Genomic DNA, 22,073 nt, shown 5'->3' with positions numbered 1-22,073 from the left:
GTGCGCCAGTCTTCTATGGGGAAGGCCTAAGGGGGGGCAAAAAAGGGGTAGCGCAAAGTGGGCAGTACAAAATGGGGAGCGAAAAATGGGCAGTACAAAATGGGCAGTGCAAAATGGGCATGGCAAAAGGGGCGCTTCTCCCCCCGCACTGCGCGTGCGCCCCCATCAGTTGTTGGTCACACCCACCTGGAGCTTCGTGATGCACCTTGTGATGTACTTGTTTATGAGTATCCCGATGATGAAGGAGAACACCATTTGCGTGTAGTAGCCATCAATCAGCAGGCATTTCCCTGATAGGAAGGGGAGCAAAATTGGGGGTAAGAAATTCCACGTGTACTACGTATGTGTGGGTGAGGCAAATTGGAGGAGCCACTTCGCAAGGGATCATGCAGCCCTGATTATACACAGCAGAAAAGGACGTGCACATATTCTTCTTTTTAGGGGTACCTCCGTAGCACACCGTTCGGTCGGTATAATCCAGCAGCCAGAGAAATATGGTTGACCACTAAAAAGGGGGAAGTAAAAAAAAAAAAAAAACAGGTGGAGTGTCGGTGGACAGGAAAAATGATCCCTCTGGGTTGTTCTTTCGACAAATCGGTTATCTATTTTTTTTTTTTTTTTTTTTTATCTTCTGCCGTTGGAGTGATTCTCCCCACTCATGCGTCATCATTTTTGTATGTTACGTGCGATCCCATGTTGTTAACGGTGTTTAGAAAGGTCATGTAGGTCCCCCCAATTTCGGGGTCCGAAATTATGTTCTGGAAGCTCATCTGCGGGGGGAGCGGTACCGGTGTGGGGGGCATCAAAAAGGGCGGCGGTTTGAACAATGATGTGCGTGGTGACATCCTCCGCGTGGCAGAATTCCCCCCGGGGGAAGTCTCCCTCTGCTCGGGGCAACAAATTTCTGGCTCCCCCCGTGGAAGGCCCCTCCCTTACCGAGGAGACCGTCATGAGGTCGATGCAAAAGTGGTTAAAAACCTGCGCCACGAAAATGTACAGGTAGTAGGAATAAAAGTAAATCTGCGGAAGGTCAGATTTACGCGAATAGATATACTCCGTTAGGGGTAGCAGGGTGGACAAAATGATATTGGAAAAGTATCTGAGCAAATATCCGTAGTAATATATACTGAGGGGTTTTATATTTTGTGTAATTTTTCCTATTATGGCTGATGAGATGATTGATATGGGAATGAAAAAGGGATTGAAGATGGCGAATTCTTCTTTGGTGATGCCCTTCTTGAGCATTTTGAAATTGGTGCCCACCTCCACGGAGGCAAATGGGAAGCGGTTCAGGAGGAATATGAAAATGAATATTTTCATCGGCGGCAGGAACAGCAGTTGGTACAGGTTTTTGTACGTGTCTTTGGAGTTCGCGAATTCGTTTGAGCCTTCCTTGTGGTGGTTTGCTCCACTGGGTTGGAGGTTCTTTTTACTGGGGGCGTTCACCACCGCGCCATCACTCTTCTCCTTCCCATTCTCGTCCATCATTTCCTTTTTAAAACAAGTCAGGATGGTCAGCGCGAGAATGAATACTCCCCAAAATTTTAAAAAGATATTCATATCCACGAAGGGTTGAAACGATGGGTAGATTACGTCCATATTTTCGTGCAACTGTCTGTAGTGGCTAGACTGGTTAAACATAGAGTGCATGCACTGTATGTACTTCCTAAAAATGTAGAAGCAGACGTTTTTGTTGTTTAACGTCAGGAAGGATAACTGCGAAACGCAGTAGCCGATGTTCTGTCCGAGGATGTTGCAGGTGGAGGCAAGTCTGCGGGGTGGAAGAGGGGGAAAAAAAAAAAAAAACGCAAAGTGGGGAGACCTCTCTACAGGGGGTCACTCATGAGGGGCGTCTTTCTCGCTTCTCATCTGTGTGCGTTATTTAAGAGGAACGTGTACGGATAGGAGCTCATCAAGGGACTCCCTCCCCCGTTTGCTCCACTGGCATTTTGCACCTTCCCCGCTGGCGCTTTTCCGCTCCAATTTTGCGTTTACCCCTTGTTCTCCTCGGATAACATGGTCAGCGCCCAGCCATCGACCGCTATATCCTGGGTGGCCATCAGAAAGAACAGCACGAAGAAGAAGGCCGTCAGGAAGTACAAGTTCGCCATGTGGCCCCTTTCCCCCAGCCACACGCTCACGTGGTTCCCGCAGCAAATCATGGAGAAGCTGCAAATTAGCTGCGAATTGGGGGGAGTTGAAAATGAAGTAAGAGAGGTTTCGCCGATTGGCAGGTCGTTTGTGTTCGATAAACTGGCAGACCGCTTATGTGTTCGATCGGCGGTTTGTCGTGTGCCGCATGGTTTTTCCTCCCCCATGAAATACCTGAAGCGGGATGATCCAACTCTTCCTCCTGCCGATTTTCTTATGGTACACCGAATCGACAAGCGGGGCCCACAGCAGTTTTAAGCTGAGGGGAATTAAAAAAGGGGGTCCAAAAAATGAACAGCAGTAGGGGAGAAAAAGCATCGGAAGGAGTCGAAGCAGACCCGAATTTTCCCCACTTGGGAGGCATCCCCAGGAGAAAAACTAAAATTTTTTGTGCTCACCTGAAGGGTATGCTGACTAGAGACAAAATGCTCAACTGGGAGTAGCTCACTTTGTCTTGAATTATTAGCGGGACCACGGATGAGACCCCGATTGGGACGCCTTAAAAAGAGGGGGGAGCGCGCATAGGTGTGTGTAGAGGCACATGTGTTGTGCGGCAGCCACGTCATTACACGGGAAGGCATTATGGTGAGCCGCCCAGTGTCTTATTCAACAGATCCATGAACATGCCAACCCGCCGCGAATCAGCGTGGTGATGGCATGCGGAGAGGAAAGCTCGCTGCACTGCGCTCTCCCGTCCTGTGTCCCTTCGCACGCACCGACATGTGCAGGTATTCATTTACATGTGGGCGTCCACACGGGAGTGCGGAACATGCTGGCGTTGTGACCCCCCCAGAGCCACTCCTGAATAGCAACAGGGAGAGCACTTTTTCCAATTTTGCCAAAATTTCCCATTTTTTCCCGTTTTTCCCGTTTTCCCCAATTTTTCCCATTTCCCCCCTCACAACTGTGTACCCTATACAGGCACGGTAGTGCGACGCTTAGGCAGTCCCTTTCTCGGACGAAGCACACAATGCATGATTACCTTGTATAGTATATAGCAACAGTAAAAAAATAATATTGTAAAAGTCGTGGCCCTTGGTGGGCACCTTCACTTTCCCCTCATCCTTACAGTAACTCCCTCCATCTTTTACAGCGCCATGTTTTTGCTTCCTCTCTTTCAATACATTCGCGTCAGTTTTGTCATTTACAATTTTGGTCATAATGGAAATTGTGTAATTATCTTTCGGTTTTGCGAAAATATCGTAGGCTTCCCTTTGCGCGCTACTTGTGTGCTTGGTTTGCTTCGTATACCTACCGCTTTGGGGAACCTCTTAAAAACTGCTTATATCCCTTGAATCGATTTTTTCTTCCTAGCTGTTTTGTTTGTCCCTTAAGTGGTTTATTTGTTTGTTCGTTTGTTTGTTTTTCTTTTTTTTTGTTTCTTTTTTCCTCCGCAGGAATGTCAGTTATTTTTCCCCTCATTTTGGGTGCCTTCAAAAAAAAATTACACCTGAATAATTGCGCTTGAAGTGCGTTTTTACGTATTTTCTCATGTAGCTTTTTACGAATTTTTTGTGTGTTTTTTTATGTATATTTTTGTGTGTTTTTTTACGCATTTTCTCATGTACCTTTTTACGTATTTTTTTACTTATTTTTTGCGTTTTTTTTCTCATGGGGAAAAGACTTAGGCAGGAAAACTTTCGAAGGAATGGGAAGAATAGGAGGGGGGGCGGAGTTGAAAATAGGCCCCTTCACAAACTAGACCTTTGGCAGCTTCAATTGAGGAGTAAAAAAAAACGAGCGCACATCTTTTTACTAACATTGTGTGTGCCAATATGTGTACATGTTAACGCTTTGCGAAGAATTGTTTTTGTTCTTTGACGTTTTTCGTGACACCCTTGGCTGAGGAGTTTGCTCACGGGGCAAAGCGGACGCGTTAATTTGTGTCACTGGCAGAACGTAAGCATGTGTACATATACATGCCCATTTGCTTACACGTCCTGCACACCGACGGGTCTACCTTTCCGCGTAGACAACCCCAAGCAGTGCTTCACCCCCCGCGGGTGCCCACTTTACCAAGCTGTATACCATTTGGACGCTACACATGTATAGACAAACCTCCACGTGCAGTGTGTCCTACGCACGGAGACCTCTTTTGCCGAAACAAAAAATGCTCTTTAAAAAGGAGAAGCGTTTTAATGCGTAAAAAAAAAAAAAAAGAAAAAAAAACGGGGGGATAGGAACTTTGAGTTTAATCAAGGGATGTAAAAAAAAAAGGGGGGGTTAATTATAAAAAAAAATTATGACACGTAAAAAAAGGGAAAAAAAAAAAAAAAGTTAAGCGGGGTTAAACAATCGGGGTGCGCAATCCTCGGGCCGTGGGCTATCATTCTTCTCTATCTGAAAAGGGAAAAAAGGGGGCGCGGTTAAAAGCGGTGTCAAAACGGTTACGGAGCAGCTGCGGTGCTGCCACGAAGCGGCTGCGTATCGGCGAAACGGGGAGCCCGCCAATCGCGGGCAGAGCCACCTCGCGCTACTTACTCCACATGGACAGGTTGTTGTTGTACCCCGTGTAGTTGTAGTTGCGGTTGGAGTAGCTGTTCTGCTGCTGGTACTGCGTATTTTGGTAGTAGTTCTGCAGGCCGGGGGGGGTCTGCAGGGCGTAGTTGAAGCTGTTGTAGTTGAAGAAGTTGTTCGTGTTGTCTCGCGTGCCGTTGTACCCGTTGCTGCTGCTGTAGTTCCTGCGCGATGGGGGGTGGAGAAGCGGGGGAATATATGTATGTGGTTTGAAGGGTAAGCGGTGGTGCAAAAGGGAGAGCGTGTGTGGGCAACAGAATGGGCTGCAAACTGGGGGGTAGAACGGCCCTCTCTCCGTTCGCCGCCTTTCCGTTGGCCCCCTTTTCGCTCCCCTCCCACTTACAAATTGCTGGTGTAGTTGAAGTTGTTCTTGGTGCTCCTATTATAGTTGTAGTTCAAGCTGTAGTGGTTCAAATTCTTCTCGTTGATATTGTTCCAGTTGTTTCGGTAGGCGGCCACGCTGGAGTTGGCGTTGGAGGAGGAGACGTTGTTGCTCAGGTAGTTGTTGTTCTGCTCCTTCTCCTGGGTCATGTTAAAGCCGGGGGGGATGTTATAGTTGTTGGATGAATTCACATTGTAGTAGTTGCTGTTGTGGTACAGCTGTTTGTTTAGGAAGTGGCTTTGGTTGTTCTGGCTGTTCTGGCTGTTTTGGCTGTTCTGGCTGTTCTGGTTGTTCTGCGCTCCGCTGCTTAGGTTGTTGGTTTCGACTTTGCCCGTGAGGGAGGAAGACGTGGAGGAGGCCGTGTTCTGCGAGTTGTTTGGGTTTATCTGGTTCTGCGCGTACTGGTTTATGGAGCTGTTATTATTGCTGTTTAGCAAGTTCTGCTGTTGCTGTTGCTGTTGCTGGTGCTGTTGCTGGTGCTGCTGCTGTTGGTGCTGTTGTCCGGTGTGCTTACTCTGGCTGTGCTGGTTCGACGTGTGTTGCTGCTGGGTGGTGTTCAAACTGGTGCCACTTTTACCCTGCTGCGTCTGGTTCTGCTTCAGGGTAGAGATGGCCTGCGGCTGCAGCTGCATGTCGCTCATGTTTTTGCCTATCTGCTGCTTACTCTTCAACTCGCCGGTCGCGCTCGCCGTGCAGGACATGGCCAAGTTGGGGTTAACGCTGCTGTTCATGTTAATGTTGTTCAGGGACAGGTTGTTCATTCCGCTGTTGGTGGTTCCGTCGAGGCAAGCATTACCCCCACCGTTGCTGTTGGCGTTGCCGTTTCCACCGCCAGTTCCACCGCTACTGTTATTGGCGCTGCTCGAGTTCTGGTTGGAGCTACCCTGATTGTTGTCGTGCGGCAGGCTCTGCGGCTGCTGCAGCGACCCAGATATGGACACCTCACCAGAGTTGCTCAAATTATCATCGTCCAGGTTGTTCAGCTGATTCTTCTTCACATTAACGTTCATGTAGTTGACGTAGTTGTTCATGTGCATGTTGTTATTATGTCCATACAAATTGCTCTCATCAAAATTTTCGTAATTCATATTGTAGTTAAAGTTATTATTGTGCATGCTATTGTTCTTTGTGTAGTGGTTGTTGATGAGGCCGTATTGCGGTACTAAGGTCTGCGTGGAATAGCCATTGTAATGCATGTTGTTATATGGGTAGGAGAGGTTGGTGAATGAGTAGTTAAATTGGTTGGCCAACCCTGGGGGGGAGTTATACGAATTGTACATGTTATTATTGCTCAGGTTGTTCATTCCCATGTTCATCAAATTGATGTTGCTGACATCCGTGTTGGTGTTTTTGTTGGACACGCCGGTGCTGCTGGCGCCTGTGTTGCCGGCCGCGATGTTCGCGCTGGAGCTGGGGCTCGCCAGGTTGTTGCCACTTCCAGTGTTGCCCGTGTTGCCACTTCCAATGTTGCCCGTGTTGCCAGTATTGCCACTATTTCCACCGTTGCCACCGCTACCGCCGCTCCCTCCGTGCAGAAACTTCTGCGAAATTTGGTTCAGCTGTATCGAGCCGGCGTCGTCCGCTTCATGGTCGTAGTTCTTGCTCTTCAGCGAGCTCTGCACGTACTTGCTTCCCTTCCCAGTCATGAGAGCCGAGGAGGAATTGTCCTGCGAGCCGTTCGTTCTCGGCGATTGGTTCATGAAAACGGATGAGGAGCTGCTCAACAGGTGCTTCGCATTCTGGTTCCCGCTGTTCACACCCACATTGCCGCTGCTGTTATGCATGTGGTGGTGGTGGTTGTTTGACGATGAGGACGCCACCGCCGCTGACGCCGCCGTCGCCGCTGTAGCAGCCACGACAGAGGAGGACGACGATGTTGTCGTTGTCATTTTGGGTAGGTACAAATTCTGCGATTTGGCATGCACATGAGGGGCATGCTTACTATTGGAAGATGAAAATAGGGACTTGTGTTTGTTCTCATTAAGCATATCGTTGTTATCTTCTCTCTTGTGATTTCTGCTCTTAAAATCAAAGTGCTTAAATTCTCTTTCCTTTGATCCTCTGAAGTCGTTATGGCCGTGGTCGTAGTCCCTACTGTCGCTTTCCTTGTGATGCATGGCGGAGGAGCGGTTATGATTGCCGCTGCCCATGTGGTCGTTGTTCATTCCCATGGGGGTCGCATCAATGCCGTAATTCTTCCTGAGGTTATTCTTCTTCCTGTTATCGGTGTGCATCATTTTGTTGCCACTATTGTTAGTGGTCGTGTTATTATTTGCGCCGCTGCCGTAGTTAGTTCCGTGCGTGTTGTAGCTGCTAACGCCGTGGCTGTAGCTGGTGCTGCCTTGGTTGTTGAAGCCACCGCCCTGGGTGCCGAAGCGACCGCTGGCCTCGCCGTACGCGCCGCTACCACCGCTGTTAACGCCGTTACTCCTGATGTGCTCCAGCTTTCCATCCGGCATCACGTCAATGTTTTCGATTTGATTTCCAGTGATGTTAATACTTCCGAAGAAAATCTTCTTGTTCATGGTGTTGTTCCCCATTAGTGCCAAATTCGGCATGTATATAGGAATGCTATTTTTCTCCTTTCCGTCGTAGCCCTCCGATAGGCTAAAATCGTCTGACACCAGTTTCTCCGCACTGAATGTTAAGTTCAGGCTGCTATTATTGTTGCTGCTGAGTTTGCTGCCCAGTTTGCTGCCCAGTTTGCTGCCTTTGCCTCTCTTCATCTCGTGCGATGGGGAAGCTGACGGGGCTTTCACCCGGGTGGAAGTGGTACTATCATTATTCGGGGTGGAGACCACATCCTGGTCGTTTCTTTTCTTCTTTTTCTTTTTCTTATCATCAGTATCTAGCTTCGTTTCGCTGATTTTTTTGGCATCGCTGGTTTCTTTCTTGCTTGCGATGCTGCTTTCATTTGCGTATTTTTCCTTCTCCATTTTGGCCTGCTGATCTACAAATGGTTGTGCTTTGCTCGCGTCCACCTCGGGGAACGACGATTTGTTGTTACTTTTGATGCCAAGCGCGGCTTCATTTTTTCCATCCTTGCTGTAACTTAACTGGGCTCCCTTTCCAATGCGCGGTTCTTCTCCATCAGGCTGGTCTTCCCCTTTGGAGCGAACTTTGCTCACATGGTCGCCACTTTTGTAGCTTGCGTTAATGCTGCTACTGAGGTTGGTATCATTTGCAGTGCTGCTAGCAGGATACACATTACTGGAAATGCTTTCCATTTCTTTTTCTTTTCCCTTTCCCTTTTTCTTCTGCTTTTCAGGCTTGCCGCTCTGCTCGGCTGCCTTCTTGATGCCCTGCTGCGAGGCCGATTCGGGTTTCAATTCTTTGGAACTGCTGAGGGTATTTTTCTTCGCGCCGGAAGGGTCCACCTTTTCACCGACATCCTGCCCATTCGCGTTGTTATTGCTCGTGGTAGCAACACCTTTGGTGATGACTGATACCCACAGCTTTTCTGGCTGGTTATTCTTTATTGGGATTAACTGACATTTGTTTTTTTTCTTTTCTTTTTTTTCTTCCTCCACTGAGGTGTTATTATTCGGCACAATTTGCGTGTTCATCGCTCCGGTTCGTTTCGCTTCCGCGGTTTTCGCTTCTGCGGCTTTTGCTTCTTCTAGGGGCGGTGCTAATGGCGACTGCTTCATTTTACTGTTAACAACAGACGCGTAGGACGTGCTCGGCGTTGCCTTATCGGTGCCCGTTTTTTTAGCAGCTTCAGTCGCCCCCTTCTTCTTAACAGAGTGGTCGTTTTCGTTGTATATGCTACTCGACTGGTCATTCCCCGCATCAGGAGCGAGTTTTTCCCCGTTGTAAAGTTCATTCTCGTAATCGTAATCTACACTTCCATTCTTACTAGTGTTTCTCTTGGACCTCAAGCTGCTCTTGCTCAAATAGGGCGGCTGCTTGAGTCCCCCTTTTGCGTATGAGCTAAAGTAGCTATGATTTCCCGCGCTGCTGTACACCCCTGTGGATTTATTACTAAATGGGGGGAACCTCTGCTTGGCGTTTCTTGGGATTAGCGAATCATTTATAGATTTGCCACTATACCTGTTGTAGTTTTTATTAAAATATTTATCATGGTAGTTAAAGTTACTATACCTGCTGGCACTGGTGGCCATCGCGCTTGTTCCGAGACCGTTGGTGCCCACATTGGAGGAGTGTTGGTTACCACTTCCACTGTTCGTAGTGGTGGTGGTGCCGATTGCTCCTTTCCCCTTGGAGTCCTTTTTAATGCTGTGCTCATCGCTGGACTTGTATCCTCCGCCAGTTGCGGCGGATGTGGATGCGGCTGCGGGTGGCGCTTTTCCGTCTTCCAATTTGGCGTATTTTTTTTTATCAAACTGGTTGTAATGACTATTAATATGGTGGTTACTAACGCTGCTACTGCCAACGTTGTTGTACCCACTTTTGTTACCCTTTCTGTTCGAGTTATCCTCTCCTCTCCCTTTTGCAAAATGCTCTTCATTCACCACCCCGTCTGGTTCTTTAATTGCATTTTTTTTTCTCTTATTTGGGTCCCTTTCTTCTAGGGGGTTATTATTCAAGAAATCCTCATCGTAACTTTCATTCACACCTTTTTTTTTCTCTTCTTCCGATTTTAACGTTCCCTTCTTTTTGCTGGCCCCCTTGGAGTTTTTCGCCGCATCGCGATTCGCTCCATCGTCTGCTCCCCCAGCCGCAGTGGCTGAAGCGGGGGCAGCAGTGGTTGCTGTCGCAGATGCTGTCGCAGATGCCGACGCCGACGCCGCCGACGCTGCTACTGCTGATAACGATTTTATATTCACAAGTTTTCTTGCACCTTTGTCCGCGTCCAGCTTCTCCTTCAAGCCCCGCTCCTCAGGAATCTTTTTATTAATTTCATGTAGGGTGGACGAGTTCTCATACTTTGCACCGTTGCTTACAAAGTGCGTGACTTTATGGTTACTCGAAGTGAAGGGCTTATTATTACTATACTGGCCAACAGCAAGGGACGAACCTGTGATGGTCGTTTTATTTTTCCGAGGATCCTTTTCCTTTAATCTTAACCCTTTGGGAAATATTTTGCCAATTTGTTTATTATCTTTTCTCCCCGAATTGCCCTGCAAAAAATTATTTTTTTTGCTATTCTTTTCGGCTGGTTTCTTATTTTTTTTACTTTTCACAGTTTCCCACAGTCCCTCGTCATTTTCTTCCCTGGACTCCATAATGTTACACAATTCCAGCTGAATTTTCTCTATGTCAAATTTGTACAAGCTAATAAAGTTGTACACGTCCTCCTTATTATACCCATAGTAGTCCAGAATGGGGGAGATTATATCAATTAATTTTTCTGTTCTGGGGGAGTAGCAAGACTTGTCTTCCACCTTTTTTTTGGAGAGTGAACTCCATTTACTTTTGCTTAAATTTTTTATAGTTAGAACCATTGTTTCGTTGGTAGATGATTTTTCCATTATTTTAATTGGTTAATATATTGCATATTCTTTTTTTTACTATATTTTTTCCCTTCCTTCCGTTTGTACGCGTGTCAGATAAATGCAATATACCGATTGTAGGTACAACTCCTCACACGCGATTGGGAATGTACGTCTATACAAGTATATAATCACTTCTGCGTGGGTATATACTTGTATTCGCACTTATTCATCCCAATAAAAAGAGGGGGGGGAGGCGGTACATAAATGTTACATGACGTGAAGGCAATTTTTTCTGCAAAATGGTTCACTCGTGTGGGTGTATATATGCGTATAATACACAGCGAAGGGTACAAAACATTTAGAGGCAAGATATGCTTTGCAACTTCTCAGTGCTTCCATACGCTGTGAGCATATTTCTGCATAGGCTACTGTTTTTGTTTTACAATTATTCAAAATAGAGCGCTATAAATATTTGCATGAATTATAATTATGTGAAGAGAAGGTGGGGGGGGTATATAATACAATGAAGGGGAAAAAAAGAAACTTTAATGTAAAAAAAAAAAAAAAAAAAAAAAGCCGCTTAAGCGTGATGGTATATGGGGGTGAAATAACTCTCACTAATTATAAACCGTGTTGGCCTCTCTCACTTGTCGTTAAATCTAAACAAGCGCATGTGTATGTACATATGTTCACGTTTTGTTCCAACTGAATTTTTTTGGTGAATTCACATTAACGCGTTCATTTACGTGAACTGCTACTGTTAGCACGTGTATTACATTTGCACATGTATGTATAAGCATAAAAACATATACATGCGCAGGCGTAACGCGCGTACGTAATGACTATAAATTCTTCTTCCCTCTCAGCTGTTCCACGTGAGGAAATGGGAACAATGAACAATGTACATGGCGCAAAGGTAAGAAGGTTTAAATTCTTTCGCAGGTGGCGAGTACCAAGCAATCGATTTGGCAGTGGTGTTAACTTTCAATTTTAAAAGTAAAATTTTACAGGAAAAAAGGGGGGCACACTCACCACATATATACGTATGTATGTATATATATATATTTACATATATTTATATGCGCATATATATATATACACGTATATACGCATACACGTTATATGTACAAAATTGTGCATGTATGTACATATATCATGATGTATGTGTTTGTTTGCTTGCTTGCTTGCGCATATATGTTTAAATACATGAACATGTTATACGCGAAGTAGTGAAACTACCGATTGATTGTGTACGTATAAAATTGAATTAACGTATAATCCAATTTTTTAACATTTAAACAAGTGTTAAAAAAAAAAAAAAAAAAAGGCAGTTATACACGTATGTATAATATTTGTGTACGTAAAATGACTCTTTCGTGAACACCTTCAAAACGATACAACTTAATTGCAGTAAACGGCGAGGGCGGAAGAGCTCGCGTATGTATACATGTACGCAATGCGTGAACGTACGTGGCGTATGGTCACATAAAAATGCTTGCGTAAGAGGTATATATGTATTATATATGTATTGTATATGTATTTATATGTATTGCATATGTATACGCTTATGTATACGCGTACATATACGCATTTATGTATACATTTAAATACATTTAATCATGGTCCAGTTTTACGTCAGCAAATCAAGAAAGCTCAATTTTATAAATGGCACTTCACCGCAATTCTTGCAAACAGAAATGCATGAATGCTTTTTTCCCTTTGGCATAGTAATGTTCATATATAACGCGCAGGGTTATATGAGAATGCTTGCCGCAAACATGCATATGCGTAAGAATATGCGTATACGTACATATACATATATATACATATACGCATAACTTATACATCCTCATACGCCATGCTTTTGCGTATATTATACATAAACAAAAATTTACAGTTCAAAAAATGTAATGTCGTGTTATGTAGCTGTAAAATGAAAGTAATTATAAAAAATAGCATATATACGTATGTATTGTATGTATTATGTATGTATTATATAATATACATATGCATATATGTGATTAAACAAGTATATATTCATATGTACAATTTGGCAAAAGTTCTTTTCTTTTTTTGGTTATATCCATGTTGATTTTTTTTCTTTTAAGCATATTCATTCATACGTATATTTGTATAACTATATATACTGTATGTACTTTTTTTTCTTTTTCTTATTTCTCATTCGCATAATTTTTTACTTCATTTTTTTCAATTAAATTTTGCTCATAATTTTTCGTACGTCAAAATTTATTTTAATTTGCCGGAGGTTTTTTTTTTATGCATGAATGAAGAATATGAAGGCTTTTGGGATGGACGAATTTTTTGTGGGGGGCATAAAACTGTACATGTAGTACCGCATATATTATGTATATTATATTGCCCGTGCCGTACGCGTATGCCGTAATGCAGCATTATACTGATACATATTCCTGCATACTATTGTATACAAGCGCGTATGTAAATTTTGTGCTTCAGGACATACATATGTAAATGTACAATATAATATGTACTTAACGTCGCGCGCGTAAAAATGAGCGAACAATCCAGTGTATATAGTACTACGTACAAGTAAATATTATTATAAGTACATGGGTACGCATTTCTGAAAAGGCTTAATACTCTTGCATGTTTTTTTGAAGGCACGGCGACTCACTTTTATTCTTCCCTTTTTGTGGTTTATGTAAAACCGTGCGGCTTATTTTTCATTCGTAGAATTTTATACAAAGCCCAAAAAATTAATAAATTGAAATACGAGAGTCCCTTTTTTTCCAGGGATTGCAAACAATGTAAAAAAAATACGAGTGGCGAGTGGCATGCATACGGGTTTTTTATTTTTCCCCTGGGAAAAGGCTTTACTAGGGGACTTGGGAGATTTTGAAGGGATGGGCAGTAATTCGTTTAGTCTTTTACGCGGTTTAATAGGTTTCTTTTGATTAGACCTTTACGCGGTTTAGTAGTATTCTTTTGCTTAGACTTTTACGCGGTTTAACGGTTTTCTTTTGCGTAGTCTTTTACGCAGTTTAGGTGTTTCATTTGGCTTAATAGTTTTATTTTGCGTAATCTTTTACTCAGATTAGTCGTTTTGCTTGGCTTATTAGTTATCTTTGCTTAAGCTTTTACGCAGTTCAGTCGTTTTTTTAAGTTTTGGCTCTTTTTTCCATTCGGTTTTACCCCTTTTATTTCATGCTTAAATAGCCATGCAAAATAAAGCGCAGTCAATCATGTTTCTGCTTTAGGGATTTTTTTTTTCTCTCTTTCCGCTTGGGCAGTTTTTGGGTTTTTTCTTTTTTTTTTAATGCCGCCTAGCAATATTTTTTAGTGTCCCAATTTTAAAGGAAAAAAGGTTTCCTTGGTAAGTATGCTCTGGGACGCGCTTCGTACATGACAATTTAACATTGCACTTTACCGCTCCGCTCATTGTTTTATTATACAGCATGGGAAAAAAAAAAAAACGTCATAACAGGAAATTTGTACGGATGTATGCATAAACTTACGAACGTACCATTCTTATTTCGTAAAAGTAGTTCCTGTTCGGCTGGCCTACAACTTTGCCATTCAGCCGTATACCTTTTTTACGAAATAGTGTTTACCCCAACTGTGGGCATGCTAGCACAAGTTATACACATGCCTTATGTCCTCATAAATACAGTGTGATTGGTAAAAAAGGGACAACCTGCGCACTTCCTTTTTTAATAAGCGCTTTTGAATGTACGTAAATTTGTCGCTGCCAAAGTGGGAGAGATAAATTATTACCTGTTCAGGTGAAAAGCCAAAAAGGGGGCACATTTTATGAACATGTGGGAAAAAAAAAAAAAAACACACACACAGATTAACCAGGTTAAGTAAATTTTTGGCTAGCTTAAAAAGTTGCACATTGTCATTCAACGTTAGGCGAAAGCTGCTTTACGCCTGCGTGGTGAAAATTGTCCAAATGAGTATCCTTAAAAGGGAAAAAGTAGGGGTCCCCCGAAAGAGGTCTTTTTTTACGCAATGTGCGAAATTACAAAATGTTAAGAAAACATTTACTGGCGCAACGCTTTTTTGGCCCTCGTACAGTAATTTGCAAGCGTTCGCCTTTTCTTTGTTTTGATTTGCGAAAAATGACCGTTCAAGGGGTTGTCTGCTTACAGCACGGCTTTATATGCACAGGCATAATACCCAAATGTTCACTTTGCACGAGCACACAATTGTTTGAATTTCCCTATAAGACAGTTGTCCGGTCAATAAGCGTGTTATTTTTTATGGCATGCAAAAATAACTCTCCCACGTGAATGTGCCATGTCCCAAGTTTTTTTCTCCATGTCCACATTAAGTTAAGTAGCCCCATATATCTGAATTTTCACGAAACGCAAAACCTTCCCATTTTATATGGCGCATGGCAAAAGGGAAAAGAAAGGAAAGAAATGGTGCGCATATTTTCTGATACGCGAGCGTTGTAGGGGTCGTAAGGCGGGCAGAAAAGAACGAAATGGAAGAAGCTTTAAGGACCCTTTCGCACTTGCACAATTTAAGCAGTTGTTAAGAAAGAAAAATATCATTCCTCATTTTAAGCGCCCTTTGGGCATAAAAAAGAAAAAAAAAAAGTTCCTTTTTCGGATATCATCAGGGGTTGATTCCTGTTGTCGGGCTTTTGAAGTGCAAAAGAACGCACAAGGGAAAGAATGTAACGTAAAAAAGAAAAAAAATAAAATAAAAAGGTGGCAATAAAAAAGAGAAGCGGCAGGGAAATGCTAACCCCGAAATGGAGCATTCACAAATGTTTATCTACACTTTTTGCCGTTCGATTCGAAATGGTCAGATGTATTTACGCGTATGCACATTTGCGAACAGAAAAATGCATGCTACTCCAGTTCAACTTGTTCCAGTTTCACGTTTTCTCTGGTGAATAGACCGTACCGTGCACATATTTTACGCCTTTTGTAAAACAATTTTTTTTTTTTTTCTCCCTCTGACCGTAAAATGAGCACACTTATTAAAACATATAAAAATTATTTGGGGGGAATAGTTATCAACATGAGCGTAGTCCATCGTGTTGGTGAGCAAAAACGTAGGTGACACATTTAAGAGCAAAAACCGCATGCCGTATGCCATCTTTTGCATTGCTTAAAATTCTTCAAAACCACAGAGTAAAACATGAATATAGCGGAAAAACCAACAGCGTTCTTCGTGTGCAAGTTTTTGTTCTTTTACTACATTTATAGGAAGCCGTCCCTTCCGTTTGACTCACTGGTACTGTAGAAGGCCAAGAGGGAAAAAATTAAAAAATGCTCATGTGTGTATGGGCGTGCGTATACGTATATGTATATGTACACGAGCGCACTATTCAGGGGGAACGTTCCTGCAAGTACCTGCGCGAATGCTTTGCAACGCTTCCTTTTTTACGCATCGTAGCTGCGCTTGTCATATATGTGCTTCCCCCTTTTCGCGATAGGTGTGCAAAATAAACAATAGGAAGATTCCCCACGCGTGTGTCATTCAAATATTAGGTCTAAGCTACTACGGGCAGAGCGTCTGCTTGTACGTGCACGACGTAAGTTCCCACGCGAGAAAGAGGCAAACCTGAAGGGGCGTATATGAACATACGCAAACGTGTGAGTAAAACATTAATGTACCCCCTTGTTGCGCACTTTATGCACATCTTTCAGTTCTTCCCATTCTTTTACGTGTTAATACCCCCGGAAGAAAAATCAAGTAATCAATTTTGGGAAAAAAAACACCATGTTTAGTATGGAAGGCTAATAAAGGAGCCACTCTCTCCACTAAGTTGTGTTCTTCCCTTTTTCTACGCATGTGTAAAGCGGTCTACCTCAGTAAAGTACATACAAGTAAGCGTCCCTACGAACACATCCTTGTGTAACGAAATCTCCTCCCCCCTGTCAGACGCAAATCTCGAGGCTGAACTATGCCAATTTTTAGAAGAAGAATATGGCAAGGCAAAACAAGACAAGACGCAAAATGTGTGCATATACAACATCGAAAGGGTAAAAAAAAAATGCATTTATGGTTACAAGGAAGAGGCAGAGGATTTTTTAAAAATATACTTCCTATACCCACACACAATTAACTATTTCGCCAGTTTACTCAAAAAGAAGTTATTTAAAAATCGAATTTGGGAACTGTACGAGGTGCACATCAGCTACATGCTCCACTTTCTGTGCAGCAAAAATATTTATGGCTGTTCAGAAATTTATGTTGATAAGAATGTTTTTTTTCGAAGAGAGTTTTTTAGCGAAATAAATTTTGAATCTTTTACGAAAGAAGAAAAATGGAATGTGAAAAATAAATGCGACATGGAATGTATACAGGGGAACAAATATTTAGATGTTAATGCTCCAAGGTTTTTTACAGACAAGACGAAGGATGTTAATTTTTCGAATTTAAGAAGGGGAACCTCCTACGACATCGAGTGTGACATACGGCATGAACATATTTTGAACCACCGGATTTATTCCTATGAGTTTGAAAAGTATCAGAAAAAATGGAGGGACGAATTGAACTTTGATTTGCCTATCAATTATTTGGACTCCTTTGCGAAACTGTGGGTGAAGGAGAAGAAGAGGTGCCAAAGGGTGAACCCCGATTTGGTGAGGGACATTTTCAATTTTGACGACTTTGAAAAGGAGCTGAACTTTGCCTCGTTTGATGTGCTGACCGACCGGACGAAGAAGCTCTTTGCGGACTTTTTGAGGTCGCTCGGGGGGGGCGGTGTTAGCGGCGAGGTGAAACCCGTTGACAAACAGGCTAAATCTGTTGACGAGCAGGCTAAATCTGTTGACGAGCAGGCTAAATCTGTTGACGAGCAGGCTAAATCCGTTGACAAGCAGGCTAAACCGGCTTACGGTCAAGCTAAACCGGCTTGCAGCCAGGCTAAACCTACTTTGGGCGACTTCAAGCTGCACAGAGGAACCCCCCCCAGTAAGGGAGCAACCAAAATGGCGCAGGAAAAGAAGCATGACGAGGGGAAGCGAAAACACATAGCTTCATTCGAAATTAACAATAAGAGGAAAGACGTCATTAGGTATGTTTACACGAAGAAGCCACCGAAGATAAAGGAGTGCTACGCGATTTTGAACAATCTGAATGGCACAGAAAGGAGGGGGAAAGACGAAGAGGGTGCAGTAACAAATGATGAGACAAACCCGAAGGGTGTAAGAAAAAATTGCCAACAGGGAACAGTCGAGGAGGACCCCCTCCTCACCGCATCAAACGGGAAGACGCACCAAAAGGAGGAAAAAAAAAAAAAAATGAACATCAAGTACGGAAATGTATTCTTCCTTGAAATTCTCACAGAAGTGAAAAGCGAAAATCATGACTCGTCCAACTATAGGGAGGACGAAATAAAGGCCATATTTTACCTAGTCAGGGATGAGAGACTTATGAATTACTACGAAGATTACAGCAACTGTATGGGCGTAATAGCTAGCCAGCCCTTCCCTGATAGTTTCCCGTACTTGTTCAGCCAGCAGGAAGAAACAAGACCGAAAGGGAAGCTCCTCCCAGGGGTTGAAATGTGCAGCGATGGTGCGTATATTCATCGGGACCTGTTCGAGGCGCCACCTCGAGGGGACAACCCAGACGGGGAGAAAAATGGTCAAAAGGAAGAGGTACAAAAAGAGGTACAAGAAGAGGTACAAAAAGAGGTGCAAAAAGAGGTACAAACAGAGGAGGAAAAAAAAGGGGGACTCCATTTCGACGCAAACTACCACAGTGTGAACATCCACATTGCGCAAAATGAAAGAGACCTCATAAAAAAGCTAATCGATAAAATTAATTTTTACTCTCCCCTAAGTATAATTTCGTATGAAAATGATAAGTACAATGTTAGCTACATAAATCAGAGGTGCCTGGCATTAGACATGGGTAGCTTCTACACACACATTAGCAAGCTAAATGACCAGCGAGAATTCACAGAACTGAATAATGCGTATAATAAAAATATAAAGGGTAGACTTATTGAGAGCTTATATAAATTGTCAAGCGTTTCGAACACGTCTTTTGAAAATTTGTGTAAGCATTATTTGAATGTGATTGTGCCCTCCATAAGTAGGCACACCTTGTACCGCTGGTACAGTTACGCGGCGGGGGAGGCACGAAGTGATGAAAAAGGTGCACGCGAGAGGGGTCGTGGGGGAGATGGTGCTATCGGTGGAGAGCCCGCATATTACCCCTATAGGCACCTAACCGTGCGGTACCTTCTGAAGAGAGTCAACCTGCTCCTACTCATATATGACAAAATTGGGTTCTTAAAAAGGAAGATGAATTTTTGCAAGTACCTTCACGTGGATTTATTGTCGCTAATAAACAGAGGGTCACAGTTTATCATCGAGTCCTTTCTCGTGAAGCTGTGCATGCGGAATGGCTTCCTTTTGTATTCGCCCTCAAACAAGGAGATAATGGAGCAACGGCCCATTTTGCACATCCCTTTGGTGCTGCAGCCGAAGAGCTCCATCAACTTTTTCCCCCTGCTGGTCTTCGACTTCCAGTCCCTTTACCCCTCCATTGTAATTGCCTTCAACATTTGTTACTCCACCTGCTTGGGCACGCTCTCCTTCAAGAGGCGGGAGGGGCGGCAGGAACCGCGTGAGCCGGTGGAGGCTTCCTTGGGGAGGAGCGAGCCCCCGCACTCCAGTGGAGGCAGCTCGTCCGGCGACTTGCTTGACGGCTTGGATGTCCAGAGGGTGGGCGAGTCGACTGGCCCTTCGGATAACTCAAATGGGGCGTCTAACCAGTATGGGGGTAACCCAGACGATGGCTCAATCGACGGGGGTGGCGAATGCTCCCAAGAGGAGTCCCCCAAGTGTGAGTCTTTTTTTCCGAAGGAATCATGGAGTACCTCCAATGGGGGGTCAAAACCAGGGGACGTCACTCCCCCGTCGAATTGCCCCGAGTCAAGGCCCCCAAGTGACGAGAAAATTTCCGCACAAGGAGAAGAGCTCCCCAATTGTGAATTCATAAGACTAGGAGTGAGGAAGAACCCACCCAATGTAAGTAGCCTAGTGAAAAGGTTAAGAAGAGATGATGTACTCATAACAAGCAACAACACTGTGTATGTAAAGAAGAAGAAGAGGAAAGGAATTTGCACTCTTTTTCTAGAAGACATGTTAAAGACAAGAATAATGCTGAAGAGGTGTATTCAAATTTATGATCATAAAACGGGAAAAAGATTAGTAGAAAGAATGGGGAAATTAAAAATGATATTAAATGTAGCCACAGGTTATATAGGAGCCAACTTTTCAGGGAGGATGCCATGTGTAGACATATCTGAGAGTATCATTTGCACCGGAAAGAATTTCCTCCTCTACATCATTGAATATATAAGGGCAAATTATCAGTATGTTAAAGTTCTCTACGGAGATACCGATTCTTTATTTTTGTTAAACGAAATGAACGATATTAGTTACACCTTTAGGATAGCTCATGACATTTTGAAAAACGTGAATGGCATTTTACCCTCTCCCATGTATTTAAATTTTGAGAAAATTTATTGCCCCTCCCTTTTGATGACGAAAAAGAGGTACTTTGGATTTGCTTACAAAAAGGAGAGTGATGAGAAACCTACTCTGGAGCTCAAGGGGGTGGAAAGCATCAGATCGGATCAGTGCAATTTGGTGAAGAATGTACTTTTGCAAATATATTTTATGTTTTACTACTTCAGGAATTGCTGCCACTTGTCCTCCTGCTGCTGCTGTTGCGCCATGTGCAGGAACTTTTTCCCCAACTTTGTGTGCCCCTGTAGGGAGGTCAACGTGCACAGGACGTCGCCGTGCTTTTTGGCGGAGATGGTGGAGGCGATTCTGCGCGTGTACGGGAGCGGTGGGAACGGGGGGAAGGAAGCGAACGGGACGAATGGTGAGGGGGAAGCGAAAGAGCCGAACCGGGAGAGGGAAGCCCATACGGGGGAACCCCGAACGGAGGCGCACAAAGCGAAGCTGTACGAGCAGCTCGTAGGACTAATAAGCAGCGAGGGGGATAACTCCATCCTGAAGCTCATAAATTACTTGTACAAAGCAAAGTTCGCCTTTCTGTGGCACATTTTTACCCACTTCGACGTGTCTCTCTTCAAAATGGAAATAGAAAAAATAATCGAACAGGATTATGAAAAGATTATTAGCCAGACAAATGACTGCTGCGTTATGAACCCAAACAATATAACAAAAATTTGTCTCTGCGTGAAAGAAATAAATGCGAAGAAGAAATGCGATAGGGAAAGATGCTTCTGTAATGTTAAGCAGGCTCTCCTGTTTTTCTCCCCCAATGGAGTTGGCGAAAGTGGGACGGGCACTCTCTTTACCATGAAGGTGTTTTACTCCCACCTGACGCTAAACATAAAGAGAGTGCTGCGTGATTTATTTAACAGAATTTATGACCATAAAATTCCGTATGATAATTTTATTATATATAAGAAAGTGAAGTTGGGGACTTACAAGGGGGAATTGGAGGGGAACAAGAGGAAAGTGCCCCTGCCGCCTCAAGCAATTGTGGCGAAGAAGCTTTTAAAAATGAATCCCCACTTGGTCATCACGTACAAAGAGAAAATCCCTTTTGTGGTAACGAAGAAGTTGAAGGAGGATAAAATTTACGACTCCGTTGCCCATCCTTCCTGCATCAGGGGCATTTACAATTGTGCCAGAGGGGTTCCCACAGTGGACATGCAAACGGGGCAAGGGATCCTCCAAGAGGGCGTATCCCCCCTGAAGGGAAACCACCTCGTACGTAGCGAGACACCCCCAAAAAATAATAAAGCCAAACTGAAGGAAATAAACTTTGACTACTATATTCAAAATTTAGTTATGCCCCCTTTGAAGAGGATGCTGGATTTGCTCCCCTACGGCTCGCCCAATTTGGAGGAGATTTTTTACACAACGAGGAGGAAGTACAGCTGGGGCAAAGCCAAGATTGACCTGTTCGCGAGGAATGCGGAGCAGCTTGAGAGGGGTCGCTTAAGGGGAGGCGCTCCGTCCGGGGGGTGGAAACGCGTCGAGGAAAGGGGGAGCCATGGTGAGTCTACCCCCCAGCGTGACACGACAAGCTGTACAGCAAAAATCGGCGACGCGGAAAACGCCAAGGCAAGGACACAAATAATTCAAAGCTTTGCGGACGTGAGCAGGTCACAGCAGATGGTCAAGCGCTTGAACAGGATTTGCGCCCAGTGTGCCAGCTCCGAAGCGGAGGCGTCGGCGTGCCAGTACGCCGTGCACTGCGATGTGTTCTTTAAGAAAGTCATTTTACAGGAGCGCATTTCGCAGGGGGAGGATGCGATAAGGAGTTTGATGGGGGGGTGAGTCATCTTAAGTGGTGCGTCATCCGCAGCGGTGCCGCTGCTATCTTCATGCGGATTTTCTGCGTTACTCGTTTTTGCTCCGTTCGCGCGTCGAAGTGGCCTGCGTGGGTGAACGTTTTTTTACTTCCGAGCATATTGTAATGGGGAGTGGCATTTTTACGTCCCCATTTGGTGTGGCCTCCCATGTGTACGTACACGCGTGGGCATCTTGCCCTACCGTGCCGTACCGTACCCTATTTTTTGCTACGCTGCGGTGTGCCCCCGTCTGCCCTCGCGGAGGAACAAACGACAGGTGCGGCCGTCGGCGGGGGGCCATTTCCGCACAGGGGTGACCGTCACCCAC

General features: G+C 44.2%; 3 protein-coding genes across 3 annotated transcripts, besides 20 other annotated features; 1 reads left to right on the top strand and 2 right to left on the bottom strand.

Moving 5' to 3' along the window:
- Positions 1-165: 165 nt before the first annotated feature.
- PVX_110920 (acetyl-CoA transporter, putative) lies at positions 166-3,311 on the bottom strand (the record flags this gene model as incomplete). The annotated part of the gene is made up of 8 exons (XM_001608359.1): positions 166-290; positions 448-505; positions 684-770; positions 937-1,771; positions 1,996-2,180; positions 2,326-2,410; positions 2,550-2,649; positions 3,134-3,311. 8 exons carry the CDS (start codon positions 3,309-3,311, stop codon positions 166-168), a joined length of 1,653 nt encoding a protein of 550 aa, XP_001608409.1.
- Positions 2,285-2,307: a microsatellite.
- Positions 3,312-4,204: 893 nt separating the features above from the next.
- Positions 4,205-4,252: a microsatellite.
- Positions 4,253-4,279: 27 nt separating this feature from the next.
- On the bottom strand, positions 4,280-10,887 carry PVX_110915 (hypothetical protein, conserved). Its single transcript, XM_001608358.1, has 3 exons — positions 5,012-10,887; positions 4,633-4,832; positions 4,280-4,491 (listed from the first exon to the last, which is right to left on the bottom strand). Exons 1-3 carry the CDS (start codon positions 10,483-10,485, stop codon positions 4,478-4,480), a joined length of 5,688 nt encoding a protein of 1,895 aa, XP_001608408.1. The 5' UTR covers positions 10,486-10,887; the 3' UTR covers positions 4,280-4,477.
- Positions 6,311-6,359: a microsatellite.
- Positions 6,657-6,679: a microsatellite.
- Positions 6,886-6,907: a microsatellite.
- Positions 6,988-7,007: a microsatellite.
- Positions 10,888-11,847: 960 nt separating the features above from the next.
- Positions 11,848-11,961: a microsatellite.
- A 1,973-nt stretch (positions 11,962-13,934) lies between these two features.
- Positions 13,935-13,964: a microsatellite.
- A 1,128-nt stretch (positions 13,965-15,092) lies between these two features.
- Positions 15,093-15,145: a repeat region.
- Positions 15,146-15,483: 338 nt separating this feature from the next.
- Positions 15,484-15,542: a microsatellite.
- A 40-nt stretch (positions 15,543-15,582) lies between these two features.
- PVX_110910 (DNA polymerase zeta catalytic subunit, putative) lies at positions 15,583-22,067 on the top strand (the record flags this gene model as incomplete). Its single annotated transcript, XM_001608357.1, has 3 exons — positions 15,583-15,678; positions 15,881-15,983; positions 16,330-22,067. 3 exons carry the CDS (start codon positions 15,583-15,585, stop codon positions 21,729-21,731), a joined length of 5,601 nt encoding a protein of 1,866 aa, XP_001608407.1. The 3' UTR covers positions 21,732-22,067.
- Positions 17,572-17,596: a microsatellite.
- Positions 17,688-17,716: a microsatellite.
- Positions 18,582-18,608: a microsatellite.
- Positions 19,188-19,209: a microsatellite.
- Positions 20,011-20,033: a microsatellite.
- Positions 20,113-20,141: a microsatellite.
- Positions 20,577-20,612: a microsatellite.
- Positions 20,886-20,999: a microsatellite.
- Positions 21,405-21,434: a microsatellite.
- Positions 21,490-21,510: a microsatellite.
- Positions 22,068-22,073: the final 6 nt, after the last annotated feature.

Source organism: Plasmodium vivax, chromosome 6, assembly GCF_000002415.2.
Source record: "Plasmodium vivax chromosome 6, whole genome shotgun sequence".
NCBI lineage: Eukaryota > Apicomplexa > Aconoidasida > Haemosporida > Plasmodiidae > Plasmodium > Plasmodium vivax.
Note: the sequence above shows the minus strand (reverse complement) of the source record. Positions and strands in the feature narration are given on the sequence as shown.